Below are 12,807 nucleotides of genomic sequence, written 5' to 3'. Positions count from 1 at the left end.
AAATTAGGTGAAAGTTTATAGTATTTTCAATGAACTATATCTTTAAAGATATTTTAAAGAGTATGTTTAGTGTTTTACGAAAATTAGTGAGTCTCTCTATTATAATTTTTTTAACTTTAAATTAAAAGTTAAAATATTTGAATTTAAATATTTAAAGACTTTTAGATTTAAATTAACTTAAATGTAGAGAAATAATGTAAATGTATTTCTAAATTGTCTAATTAAAATGATTTTTAAGTTATTTTTATTAAAATTTAATTAAATATAATCAGTATTGTTAAAGATGCTCTTATACCTCGCGCGTTGAATAATCAAAGTTGCTAAGAATGGGAATAAAGTAATTAGCCATCTATCTTAGTCTTTCCGCTGTCTATTTCGATTAGTGAGTAAAATACACAAAGGGTAGGAAATATATAGGAATAGAGAGAGAGGAGAAGACTTGGAATGCTTTTCGATTTGGTTAACGTGGGAAAGTTGTGTAAGAAAGAGACGGTTCTTTTCTTTCTTAATTTAATTTGTTTTTTGGTTTTTGGTTTTTGGGTTATCCATCTGATTATCCAATGAATAAAGAATCGGAGGGAGGGAGCTAAATGGAGAAAGAGCCAACAGTAAAGGTGTACAGAAATGGGGTTTAGTTTTATACATAGATGCCAAAAATACTCACTTGAGAAAAATAATAATAAAAATGATTGAATTTGGAGAAAAAATAAAATGAATAAAATGTGGTATTATGAGTCATTGAAAAGTTAAAGAGGAGGGGGGGAGGGGGCAAGTGGTTAGAAAGATAAGAGAGACAGAGGTATTAAGAAAGGGTTTGGGATGCTTCAGCTTAAGCTTTGCTGAAACTTGGCCTCGTCTATGCTGTATTGGGCAGTTACCCATACATCAATAGATCTTCGTAGCTTTGATTTTCAGCTCCTCTCTCTCTCTCTCTTCTTTTGTTCCTCTCTTGTAGAATGTTAGGGATTCTCGGCTTTTGCTTATTTTTCTCTTCTCCTGTTTGCTTGATTGATCGGACAGTTTGTTAGGACGAGGGAGTTCTTGGTTTGATGTTCGTAATCCGACTTCGTTTACTGAGATTTTGTTGAGGTTTAGAGTGTTGATCGAGTGTGAGAGAGTTAGTGAATAGTGAAAACAAACAAGATGTGGGATCTTAATGACTGCCCTGATCAGAGACCAGTGGACGATGAATCGGGGTGCTCATCTCAGAAGACCAACTCCGGCGACGACGATAAGGGCAAGAGGGTGGGATCCGTGTCCAACTCCAGCTCCTCCGCTGTGCTCATCGAGGACGGATCAGACGTCGACGAGGACGCCAACCCCAGCTGCAGGAAGCGCGGCAGCAAGATATTCGGGTTCTCTGTCACTGACGACAACGATGACGACGACGGCGATGATCCTCAACCCATCACCCGCCAGTTCTTTCCAGTCGACGACTCCTCCAAACCCATGCCGCCCGGCGGAGCGGTGGCTGTTGCTTCGTCGTCTTCTTCTTTCCCGCGGGCCCACTGGGTCGGAGTCAAGTTCTGCCAGGAGGGGGACTCTGCCGGGCCTGTAAAACCGGCTGAGCCGTCGCCGCAGCAGCAGCAGCCGATAAAGAAGAGCCGTCGTGGGCCCCGGTCGAGGAGCTCGCAGTACAGAGGGGTGACGTTTTACCGGAGGACCGGCCGTTGGGAATCCCATATCTGGTTAGTTAATTACTTAACTATAATAGTAACTTAATCTTTAGTTCTTTACCTTATTCTCTATATTTTGAAGTACACATCTATATGTCTTTGAGGGCCGGCCAATCACAACCTTCTTCTTACTTCTTCTTCTCCTTCTTTCTCTTTGTCCTTGAATCAGGGATTGCGGGAAGCAAGTTTATCTTGGTAAGACAAAAGGACACCTATTTTATCATTTGCAAATAAAATTTCCATGTTAGTGTTTCTCATGGGTTATTTGGTTTGTTTGGCACCTGATAGGTGGATTCGACACAGCACATGCAGCTGCTCGGTGAGTACTATTTGCTTGCCGTAAAATTTTACATTTTCTGGGGAAACAAACAAAGATGTTTAATTTCTGGGAGGAAATGTTTGCCGGGGACATGGAAAATTTTGAGATATTTATTAATTTATTTAAATTAATTTATTTTTTTGCAGAGCGTATGATAGAGCAGCGATCAAGTTCAGGGGAGTAGAGGCTGACATAAATTTTAACATTGAAGACTATGAAGAAGACTTGAAACAGGTGAGTTCTGAGCACTGACTTGACTGAGTTCTTCAGTTCTTGCCCCAAGAAAGCTGGGTTTTTTCGATAATAGTTTCTGAACTTATCTGGAACGTACTGTTTTATAACTTATCTTCAACAGTAAAATCAGCTTTTCTATTTTTTTTTTCTTATGAAAATTTGTGGATATGGGGGAAGCTTGATTATTCTTTGGTGATATGTTGAGGAACAGATGAGCAATTTAACAAAGGAGGAATTTGTGCATGTACTTCGCCGACAAAGTACCGGGTTCCCTAGAGGTAGCTCAAAATATAGAGGAGTGACGTTGCATAAGTGTGGGAGATGGGAGGCCAGAATGGGCCAATTTTTAGGGAAAAAGTAAGTAAAACTTGATTCTTAATTATCACTCATTTCGTTATCCGGTATGTTTTGTTGTCCCGACTCAATTTAGACCGCATATTTTGAGTGTCATTGGTCTAATTTGACGGTCGGAAAACATGAAATACCATTAAGAACATTTTTATGCCCCATTTCTTAACTCTTATAGAGCTTAATGTCTGATTTTACAGGTACGTCTATTTGGGATTGTTTGATACTGAGATTGATGCCGCAAGGTAAGTGTTTGTAATGTTGAAGTTATTAATTAAGTTCGTGCAGAACACAAACCAGTAATTGAAGATTGGAGAGTAAATTGCTTTACATTTTTTTTTTGTAGGGCCTATGACAAAGCTGCAATTAAGTGTAACGGGAAAGAAGCTGTCACTAACTTTGATCCCAGCATCTATGAGAGTGAGCTGAATTCAACTGGTAATTAATTACTAACTTAAATTTTACTAATTCATCTTAATTTTTTCAAACATTCATTTAGGTATGTAAACTTGTGCAGAGCCTTCTGGTAACAATGCCGCAGAACATAATCTGGATTTGAGTTTGGGAAGCTCTAACCGGAAAAAGAACAACCCAGCATTTGGGACAGCTCAGAATCACACACCTCAAATTGCTGCAATGGAACAACAACAACAACAGCAGCAGTCTGCCTCCATGCAATTCGAATCCAATTGGAGGAACAATCAGGGACTTCTTCGCCCCAAGGTGCATATTAACTGTGACTTCAATTTCTTTCTACATTTCATGCTTTCCATTAATTAAAATTTTGGTGTACTAAACTTCTTGTTATCTACATTGATTAGCCTAGAGACGATAATGACATCCGCAGAAGAGATGGGTACTTGGAGCATGAAGCCATGCAGCTTCTGCTCCGCACAAACCTCCAATCTCCATCTCCTACTCAAATGCAAAAGTATGGGCAGTTTAATCAGTTCCGAAGCCCTGCTGGAGAGACACCGGCACAAATGCCTCCTCATTTCCCGCATGCTTTTAACCCACCAAATTATCAGGTGGTCGAGGCTATTTCTGAATCAGCTAATTAAGTAATGAATTTTCTCACATTTATGTGACGGTTGGGTCTAACACTTGCATTGTCATGTAGATTCAGTTTTCGAGCAGCAGCGAGGTCGGAGTTCGCATTGGTAGTGATCTCACCCTATCAATGAGTGATCGGCAACAATGGCAATCTGGTCATCCCTCCGAGTTATTTGTAACTGCTGCAGCATCATCAGGATTCCCACCGCAAATTAGACCACCACCATCACAAAATGGCTGGCTGCAGAAAAATAATGGGTTCCACTCTCTCACTAGGCGCAGTTGAGCGATTTGGCCGGACTTGGGAGACCACCCTCTATAACAATTTCTCTGCTTTTCTTACTACAAAATCATCAACATTGTCCTAACTAGTGGATCAAGCTAGTTATGTACGTACTATGTAAGCTAAATTTTCCTCTCAAACGATGTCGTTTGGTCTCACGTATGTAGGAAGAGGGAAAGGAAGAGGCAAGGAAAAGTAAAGAAATTCCAATTTTCTGGGGATTATTGGTCAAACTAACCAAAACGGAAGAAGATCTTGAACTAGATATTCTGATTTCCAAGTATCCCCCCCCCCCCCCATGTGTTACTGACTAAGTTATCCTACGTATTTTCCCAAAGGGTTGTCTTCTTTTTTCTATTTTTATTAGTTTCTGTTCTCCGAACACCAAAAAGTGGTTGAATGCTTTGATTCCTTAGTTCCCTAATAGGTAATTCCCATTTACATCATAGCTTTGCTATAAATTAATATCAACCCTGAGGATTTAGTAAAAACCTTCTCGACGTCTCGGAACTATCAACTGGATGGTGATGAATAGTCACTGTCATTTGCGTCCTTTGAATCAGTTCTCTCATGGCCAAAAGTAGTCAGACACTGGCCGGCACTGGCTGCTATAATGACGAAAGTGACCCTTCATTGTAGCCCCAGTTAGCTTTCACGGCAGAAAAGATCACAGTCATCAGTGATTGCAAAAAAAAACCCAGATTAATGACCAAAATGGTATAAGCATTTTAGGCTTCACTCGAGGTTTAATTTGATTAAGAGAGAGAGGATCACTGAGATCATAGCTCAGGGAAACGGGTCGTCAGGTCAAACGGGTCCGGAATATATCCATAATTTAGACCTAAGACTAATAGAACATGCGACATCACGAAGAACCTTTTGGAAAGAGTATGTGGAATTATTGTTTGTTAATTAAGATTAGATTAATCATCCACCATACTCATATGAGTCATATGACTCATATCAGATATTGCAAGTTGTTAGGTACCTCTGGGGAATATTATACAAGAGCTGTTTGCATCATCTCGCGCGTCATCAATTTCCCCATATATGTTGTAGTTCTAGCTCTCTCCCGCTCTTCAGGTATATTCTCGTCTCGACTGATCTGCACCATTCTTGAAGTCTCTGCATCATTAAAAAATCCGATGCTTAAAGAAAATGAAAGCTAAACAGGTAATTAATGATACATGTATCAATGTTTGGCTGGGATATACATTCCTCTGCACAAAACAAAGACGTGAACATGAACAAAGAACAACTTAAAAACAATGAGAGTGGTTAAAGTACGGGTAAAAACAGAGGAGGGAGTTGTTTTCTGTTCTTTGCATGTGAAGATTGGCAGAAAATCATGGCTAGGTCTGAAGCAAGGAGTCGTACTACTCTTCTCAGATTTTTACTGCCACTCTCTTGATTAGTCTTTTGACCTGAGAAAACCCTATGCTTCTTCTGTATTTATTTTTGGACAAACTAGGGGTTTTGCTCCCTTCTTTATAATATATAATAATTTCAGATGATTAGACATGAAAAGTAAAGTCATTTTGTCACTTACGATCGGCATGTTATGACTTATGCGATGGAACTGTTAATCTTAATTTTCGTTTGCCGCTTGTCGCTTATCAAATGCATAATTTACAGTCTAAATAATTATTATGTGTGGTCTATTCAGTTGTCTATTACTGAGAAACAAAAACACACATATTCATATCCCAATTAGGTCTGTTTCCATGTATGACGTTATAGGGTTATAATAATGGGTGTTGGTAATTAAATAGTGTTAAATATATTAAGTTTGTTATAGAAGGCTCCGGAAAGTGTCGGTATGCTTTCCAGATGAGTTGCCGCACATTCTTTTAAAGTTTATTATCGATAAGTTAATATCGTCCGAATTTCTATTCTGTTAAACAATAATAAGAAGGCACTTCCATAAGAAACAATGTTCGAATTAAAGTTTGAAGCTTCATTTAATTAGAGAGACAAAGGTAGCTTGTACATGGAGCATGAGGTTTCTTTATAAGTGATGCATGTAGTGGTCCAAAGCACTAACGTAGCCACGAAGCATTATATAAATTTAGGGTTTGTTGAATTGAATGGAGGAAATTAAATCCAAATTTCCAGAAAAGGGAGCAAAGCGACAGTGTCCTCGAGTTGGCTTTAAGATCCCTTCACCCTTTTTCCATCTCTCGGATCTATGAACTAGAAAAATCTCTAATCGAAAATATGAATAAACGGAGTTATCTCCGACGTCTTTCTATATATGCTTTGCCTTTTACCAGTTGTGAAAAATAACGAGAAAGAAAGCTTTGCCAGGTTAACTTGTATCGTGGCCATGCATGGTTGGTGAAGCTTTGCTGTGCTTGCATTCACAGTGTTAAAAACTTGCAGGTGCGTACTAGGAGCATTGAAGGGGACCAATGACAAATTCAATTTTTCACTGGAAGAAGATGAGAAGAACGAGGTATATATGGAAATGTATTCTCGAGTATTATTTGTCATGTTGGGTGGGTTCGATTTGGGTACATTAATGTTCGATCAGTTTCGTATATATGGTAGAGTGGTAAACCAGCTTAGTGCATTAACTTACCAGGTTTGTAATAAACTTACTAGCTAGGTTTGCCAAATTGTACAACGCTCTTGATGTTCTTCATCTACTACTACTAGTACGTACAGCTGTATAATTCACTGCTGCATGCATGTATAACTTTTTCTAATCTTTTCGGACATGAAATCTAATAAAATTTATTAGCTATAGCAATTTGATCAACCGAGTTTCTCTTTAGCTTAACGCGAGCTTAAGCATATACTTTTTTTTTTCTATAATCAAAGGAAAAATTATCAAAATTGTACCGAAATTTCGTAATTAATCCGGTGAAAAAGTATGTACGTAGTGATTCTCGAAGATTGTAACGTACGTGATGAAGCCATGAAGCTTAAATTACAATCATTTCAAGAGGGGTTTTGAAGACCATTTCCTAAACATCCCGAGGTTTCTAATTAGCGATGTCGGTATCCCCCTCTTACTATGTTAACCAGGGATCGATGCTGCAATGTAAGACATGCTAGACTCTCTTCATCTCCAAATGAGAAGAATGTTCGTTCAACCTACAGGTATATATATTGTTAGATCAATGGTAGAGAACTTCATCTCTTTTATTCCAAAATTTGCTGTGATTAGAAATTTCTATTCGTGATTTATTGTTTTACCAATAGTAGAAACATTCAAAATATCCCGAACCCTAAATCCTACAGTACGTTATATCTAGCATCCAATGATTGTTCACCTAAAATGAATAGATAATGGAGCATTATTCTTGGCTAGCTAGCTAGATATTTTGATCAAGAAAGAGAAAGGGGGCTAAAGACAAACAAAGGTTGTGCCTTGGGTCTCAACTTTGTATGCTTTTTTAAGAAGAAAAATAATAAGGGCTTCCATAAATGTGATTACTTGAATGGTTGGAAATGGGTTTTAAGGGTTTTGTTTCTTTATTTGCTTTCTTTCCCAGTTTCTCTCACTCATTATTGAAAAAGAGTGGTGGTGATTTTGTTTGTCTTTTCACTATTGTTTGATCGATGATGAATTTGCACGACTAAATCTGCAACTGTATACTCTGTTTGTGTGATGAGAAAGAGGCTAGCTCGCTATGTACGTAAAAGTGTAAAACACAGAGACTGGGACTTGTCTATGGAGGTGTTCATTTTTTTCTCATATAACAGTGATGAGTGAGAGCGAGAAGTACTGTTGGTTCTGTGTTAGATCGCTTTCATCATTCAACTCAAACAAACAACTTCTTTGGTTTCCCTTTCCTGGACGCGCCCAAGCTTTCACTCTTTTTTTATACCCACACCCATCAATTCGATTCCCCAGCTTTTGCTTTTCTATTATATATTTATATATATATATATATATATCTGTCTCTCTGTCTCTCTGTCCCTCTTTTTCTTGGTTACACCTGTCTCTCGCTCTCTCTACCTTAGCCAGATCTGGGCATCACAGTATTTCTATTTTTGGAAATTTTGTTTTTTCGTTTGCCACTTTGTTATTGCACGGACGTCTTCAATAATGTTAAGAACATGAGACACCTCTCTTGTCCCACCATTCCAAGCTTACTTAATTGTCAACTAGAATTCAACCAAACGTTAGCTCAATTTTTTGTCATTCTAATTTTTAGTATATTTGAAAACTATCGCATTAGTTCCTCAAATTTCTATTTCAACATAATTTTAGTTCTTTCCATCAATTAACATTATTTATGGCTTAATTTCCCACCAATTTTTAAGGCATTTTCGTGACTTCATTATTTTTCGATTTCATCTTTCATTTTCTTCCAATTTCAACTTATACATTTTTTATATAAAAAAAAACTAAGTTAATTAATTCACATCATTTCATTATAAAATTAATAAACATTCTTCATTTACCACAACTATTACAACCAAATTGGAGTTTGCAATTACAAAATAAACCAGCATATATGTCCATTAACCAACAACCATATTGTTATAATAATATACTCAAAAACTCTATCATAGGCAATGTTTCTTAATATCGGGATATATCGGTGATATATCCCCGATCTATCTTTGATTTTTACAAATGATACGATAAGTCAATTATATTGATCAACCCGATAAATCAAGTCAAATGACGATATATCGGGTCAAACCGAGTTTGACCCAATATATCGATATAATTTTATTTTTTTTAAACCATGTCGTTTTGAAATTTTTTTTAAAGAAAATGAAAGAGTCGTCGATAACATTCGATAACGAGAAAGTTTATAATGAATGATCTCCTTAATTTATCTTTTAGGCACCTATTTTTATTAATTAAATTTATTTATGTATTTTAATTGTCAGAACAATAAAATGTTTTTCTTTTATGAAATTTATTGGGTACATTTTGAACTATAAGTTTTAATTTCTCAAGTTTATTTGGTATATTTTGAATATGTTAATAAATATATTAAATTTAATTAAAAACTAGTAAAAATGATAAATCCGATATATTTCGATATTTCTCCGTTATATCCTTATTTTACAAAACCGATATGATGCCGATAACCACTATTTGGAACATTGATTATAGGCATTTAAATGTTTCAACAGAAAAGTAAAATGCTTATATAACAATTGGTTAATTTGAATTGTATAAAATGTTAGCTATAATCTAAGTGAAATTAATATAAAATAAAATAACGAAAACCCCTTAAAAATTAGTAGAAAATAAAGCCACTAACAATGTTAATTGACGAAATAAAATAAAATAAACTTAAAAGAGAAACTTTAAGTATTAATACTATAAATTTCAAATGTGAGATACTAAAAGTTAAAATAACTAATAATTAAAGTGCTGTCGAATTTACCATTTTTCCTTTGATCCATGATCAAGATCATCAACCCTAAACCCTACGGTCCATTGGATTTCATATTCTTCCTTTATAATTGCCTTTAGCTTGATAAATTATTGATCTCCAATTCATCATTATTTCTATGACAAACCAACCAACCATGCCATTCGTACTTTCATGAAATCAATTACTGATCGACGTGTATGTATTATTATCGAATATATCACGTGACCATGTTTAGCAGTTGTTTATCCAATAAATAGTAGCTCGACATTTGTTTAGAAATTGTTATGTTCGCACTCACTATGTAGCTAATGAATGATAAAGATAAAGTATTTACTTTCAAAAAATCTAAAAGATTTCATTTATTTATTTTACTGAATTGATTTTTATTTATATGTTTCTATAACAAACGACCGGTCGTACTTTCTTGAAATCAAATTACATACTGTTAAATTACGTGATGACATTTAGTTATATATGCGTTAAACTGTAGCTAGACACTTTATGAAATTAACTATATATGCACTCATTATATACCTACTACTAAATAATAAAGATATATTAAATGATAAACATCAAGTGCCCATTAAACATTAAAAAAATTTATGGTTTATTTTACAGGAATTAATTAGGTTTTGGATTTGGCACTCTGATTTTGCATGAGTTACAATTTTCGATTGATAACTAATTTGTCTAATTATGTGAGATTAGTACAGCAAATTATATAGACAAATCGACGAGTGTGGTGACAGAATTAAAGAGTACGTGGTATTCCTCTTGTTCCTTGAACATTGCACTCAATAGCTTAGTGCTAAAGCATAATGCTGGAATTAATGCTGGGACTTGCTATATAAGTTCCCCACTAACAAAAGAGCATGCATTCGATCAACGGATTGAGACAGATCGATCTAACCTAGCTAGCCTGACAAAGACTCGATCGTAGAGATGGAGCTAACTTATTAGCTAGGCCTAACCATATACCCAGCTGAGTTCTTGATCAAAGTACTTTCTCTAGCACCAATTAGCGATTTAGCTAGGTAATGCACGCAAATAAAAGAGATATCACTTGTACGTGCTACCCCTTCTCGCTAGTATACACAATAACAATGGAAGATAAGTAACATCAACTCTAGGACAAGCACGTTTGGGGAAAAAGTCTAACGTACCTAGCTATAGAATGCTCAATAGTAAAATCGATGAAAACCAGTTGGGCAGAATGGGGGATATATAGTTGAAGGTTCTAAAAGAATGATCTAGGTTACCTTAAGGAGCGAATAATAAGATTGTAAACATAAAAATGCATGTCATTCAGAAACTAAACTAATTCAGAAACTGATGAACCATTTGTGAGCATATTTGTATTTTGCTTGGCCTATTTGAGGGAAGACAATCAAATACATGCTAACATGCAATGATGCCAACCTAATTTTCGATTTAATATGAGGACCAAAGATCTATTTATCTGTAACATGTTTTTCTGGGTAATTGGTTTCATGGGAATTCAGTGAGACAGTTGGGAAGGGAATCAGTTTCCTATAATAATCCAACAATTTAATGCTGAAAACGAAAACGAAAGTGAAAGTTGTTGCCTAGGAATCTAACAATAGTTGGGTAGATATATGAGGTATATATCTAAATGATCTCATCCATAGGTTCATATATTTGCAAAAGAGATAATGTGCTGTTATAAATTCTTTCCTTGGTTTTACATGAAGCAGATGGAAATGGACCACACAGAAGAAAACTCTGTGGAATGGAACCTTGAGATAGAAGGTCGGTTTCAATGTTTCATGGTCCCGTTTCGATATAGAGTTAGGTTTCGAAAGTTGATGCTCTTAAAAAGATGACCATGGATGTAATTTGTACAATTCGTAATTGGAATGCCGTAATCTAAACGACTATACCAAAAATGTCTAAAAATGAAGTGCAATGAATCTTATTATTACTATCTAATAATCTGCAGCGGTAAATAGTAAGGGTGGAGTTCAGCTTGTGTTTTTCCTTTAGGGCAACAGAAGTAGTCTCCAGAGGTGAATTGAACTACATTCTAAATTCCAGAGTTGAACTTGTAGCTGTGGTTGTTGCTCCTGCACCACCCTCCTATGATGGATTGTGGTGAGGGGTCTTCCTTAGCTCATTTGTTCACAATTCACAAGTCACACTACATATGACTGTTCAAGTGGGTATGGATCGTTCCTAGCTGAGAGGAGAATGCACTTGCATATTATCATTGAGGAACAGCTCGAGGAGATTGAATGTCATATATAGTCACCTAACAACAAGCGAGGACTCTTGAATACTCCTTAGAACCCTTTCGTTTCACATTCTCTAGAAACTGAAAGCAGGTTTGTTACATTACTGATCATGATCCTAAACTACTTGAATCTAATTTCTACGATCCACCAAAACTTTAGGTACGCACGTACAATATAAACTTCTGTTCCCGCTTTCTTAATTTGAGCAAGGGTTTATTGTCGATGTTGTGCTAAACGAAAGTGCATCACCATTCACCAGTCCACGTACCACGCTGATAGTGTTTTATTAATTATTACTTGTGTGATGAATATAAATTAGAAATAGACCTTTGGCGTATAAAACCCGGTGTTATCTTAGATTTTGCCATAAGTTGGATTACCAATTAGCAGCTATGTCCACCTTTTGTCTTCAGCAAACATAACCCAATCCCACGGGAACGTCTGCTGGTATTTCACCATACAAGAGTAGTTTTATTCATATAAGTAAGAAACAAAGAAGCACCTATAAAGTACTGGACCATATATATCACCAAGCTATCTACCATGATATAAGATTGATCTAGATCTGTATAAACAGCAACACTGAAACCATCGTTATTACCTAGTACGATAGCTTCAATAGTTCTCCGTTTCTTAAGATGTTGAGTTGTAATTGGCCCAGTTTGACCATGAGGTGCAATTGAGAAAATATGCGTTTGCAGATTTAATCAGCAGCAGTTTTTAAAAAGTTCATTTTCCAGCTTTTATAATTTGGCTAAAAGTTGTATTGGAGTTTCTTTTTGTAGCTTTTATAATTTACCTAAAAGTTGATTTATCAAACACTTTGGTCAGATTATTTGAGAATTTAAGCCCATAATCTGGGCTAAACACAGCCTTAGGGTATGAGCATAAAGTTTGTTGTTTTAGCTCCTCTAACTTATTTTAAACGGTGTGAGGGCTAGGGCACATATTTTACTAATTTTAGTTATGCTTCCCATCAAAACTTAATTTGATCGATCTAGTACACTAAAGTGACTAAATATTAGATTAGAGCATCAAACCAAAACTTAATTAATATGAAATAATAGATTTAACACCTTTATTCAAAGCGCTTATACAAAGTCCATATTACAAGTTTCATTTCCGACATCGACCGGCATCGACGGAGTCATTGATTAAACATTTTTGTTCCGACGGATGGTCCATTGCATTAACATCTTCACATGCACGTACTATTCTTTACATATATACAATGAAATCGACGCATCATATAACACATTTTCACGCGCGCACTTTGCAAATGAGTGGAAGA

The 12,807-nt window shown here is 35.9% G+C and overlaps 1 protein-coding gene across 2 annotated transcripts; it reads left to right on the top strand.

Annotated features, from left to right (window-relative positions):
- Window positions 1–787: 787 nt before the first annotated feature.
- On the top strand, window positions 788–4,196 carry LOC126804956 (floral homeotic protein APETALA 2). Of its 2 annotated transcripts, none has more exons than XM_050532031.1 (10): window positions 788–1,688; window positions 1,846–1,871; window positions 1,965–1,995; window positions 2,142–2,229; window positions 2,441–2,586; window positions 2,778–2,822; window positions 2,924–3,015; window positions 3,095–3,300; window positions 3,399–3,605; window positions 3,704–4,196. In XM_050532031.1, the coding sequence occupies exons 1-10, from the start codon at window positions 1,144–1,146 to the stop codon at window positions 3,914–3,916; spliced, it is 1,599 nt and encodes a 532-aa protein (XP_050387988.1). In that variant the 5' UTR covers window positions 788–1,143; the 3' UTR covers window positions 3,917–4,196. The 2 variants fall into 2 exon arrangements, with proteins under 2 accessions (XP_050387988.1, XP_050387980.1); XM_050532023.1 differs by having other exon boundaries at window positions 791–1,688; window positions 3,698–4,196.
- Window positions 4,197–12,807: the final 8,611 nt, after the last annotated feature.

This window comes from Argentina anserina, chromosome 1 (assembly GCF_933775445.1).
Source record: "Argentina anserina chromosome 1, drPotAnse1.1, whole genome shotgun sequence".
Lineage (NCBI taxonomy): Eukaryota > Viridiplantae > Streptophyta > Magnoliopsida > Rosales > Rosaceae > Argentina > Argentina anserina.
The sequence above is the reverse complement of the archived record's forward strand: the minus strand, read 5'-3'. Positions and strand labels throughout refer to the sequence as shown.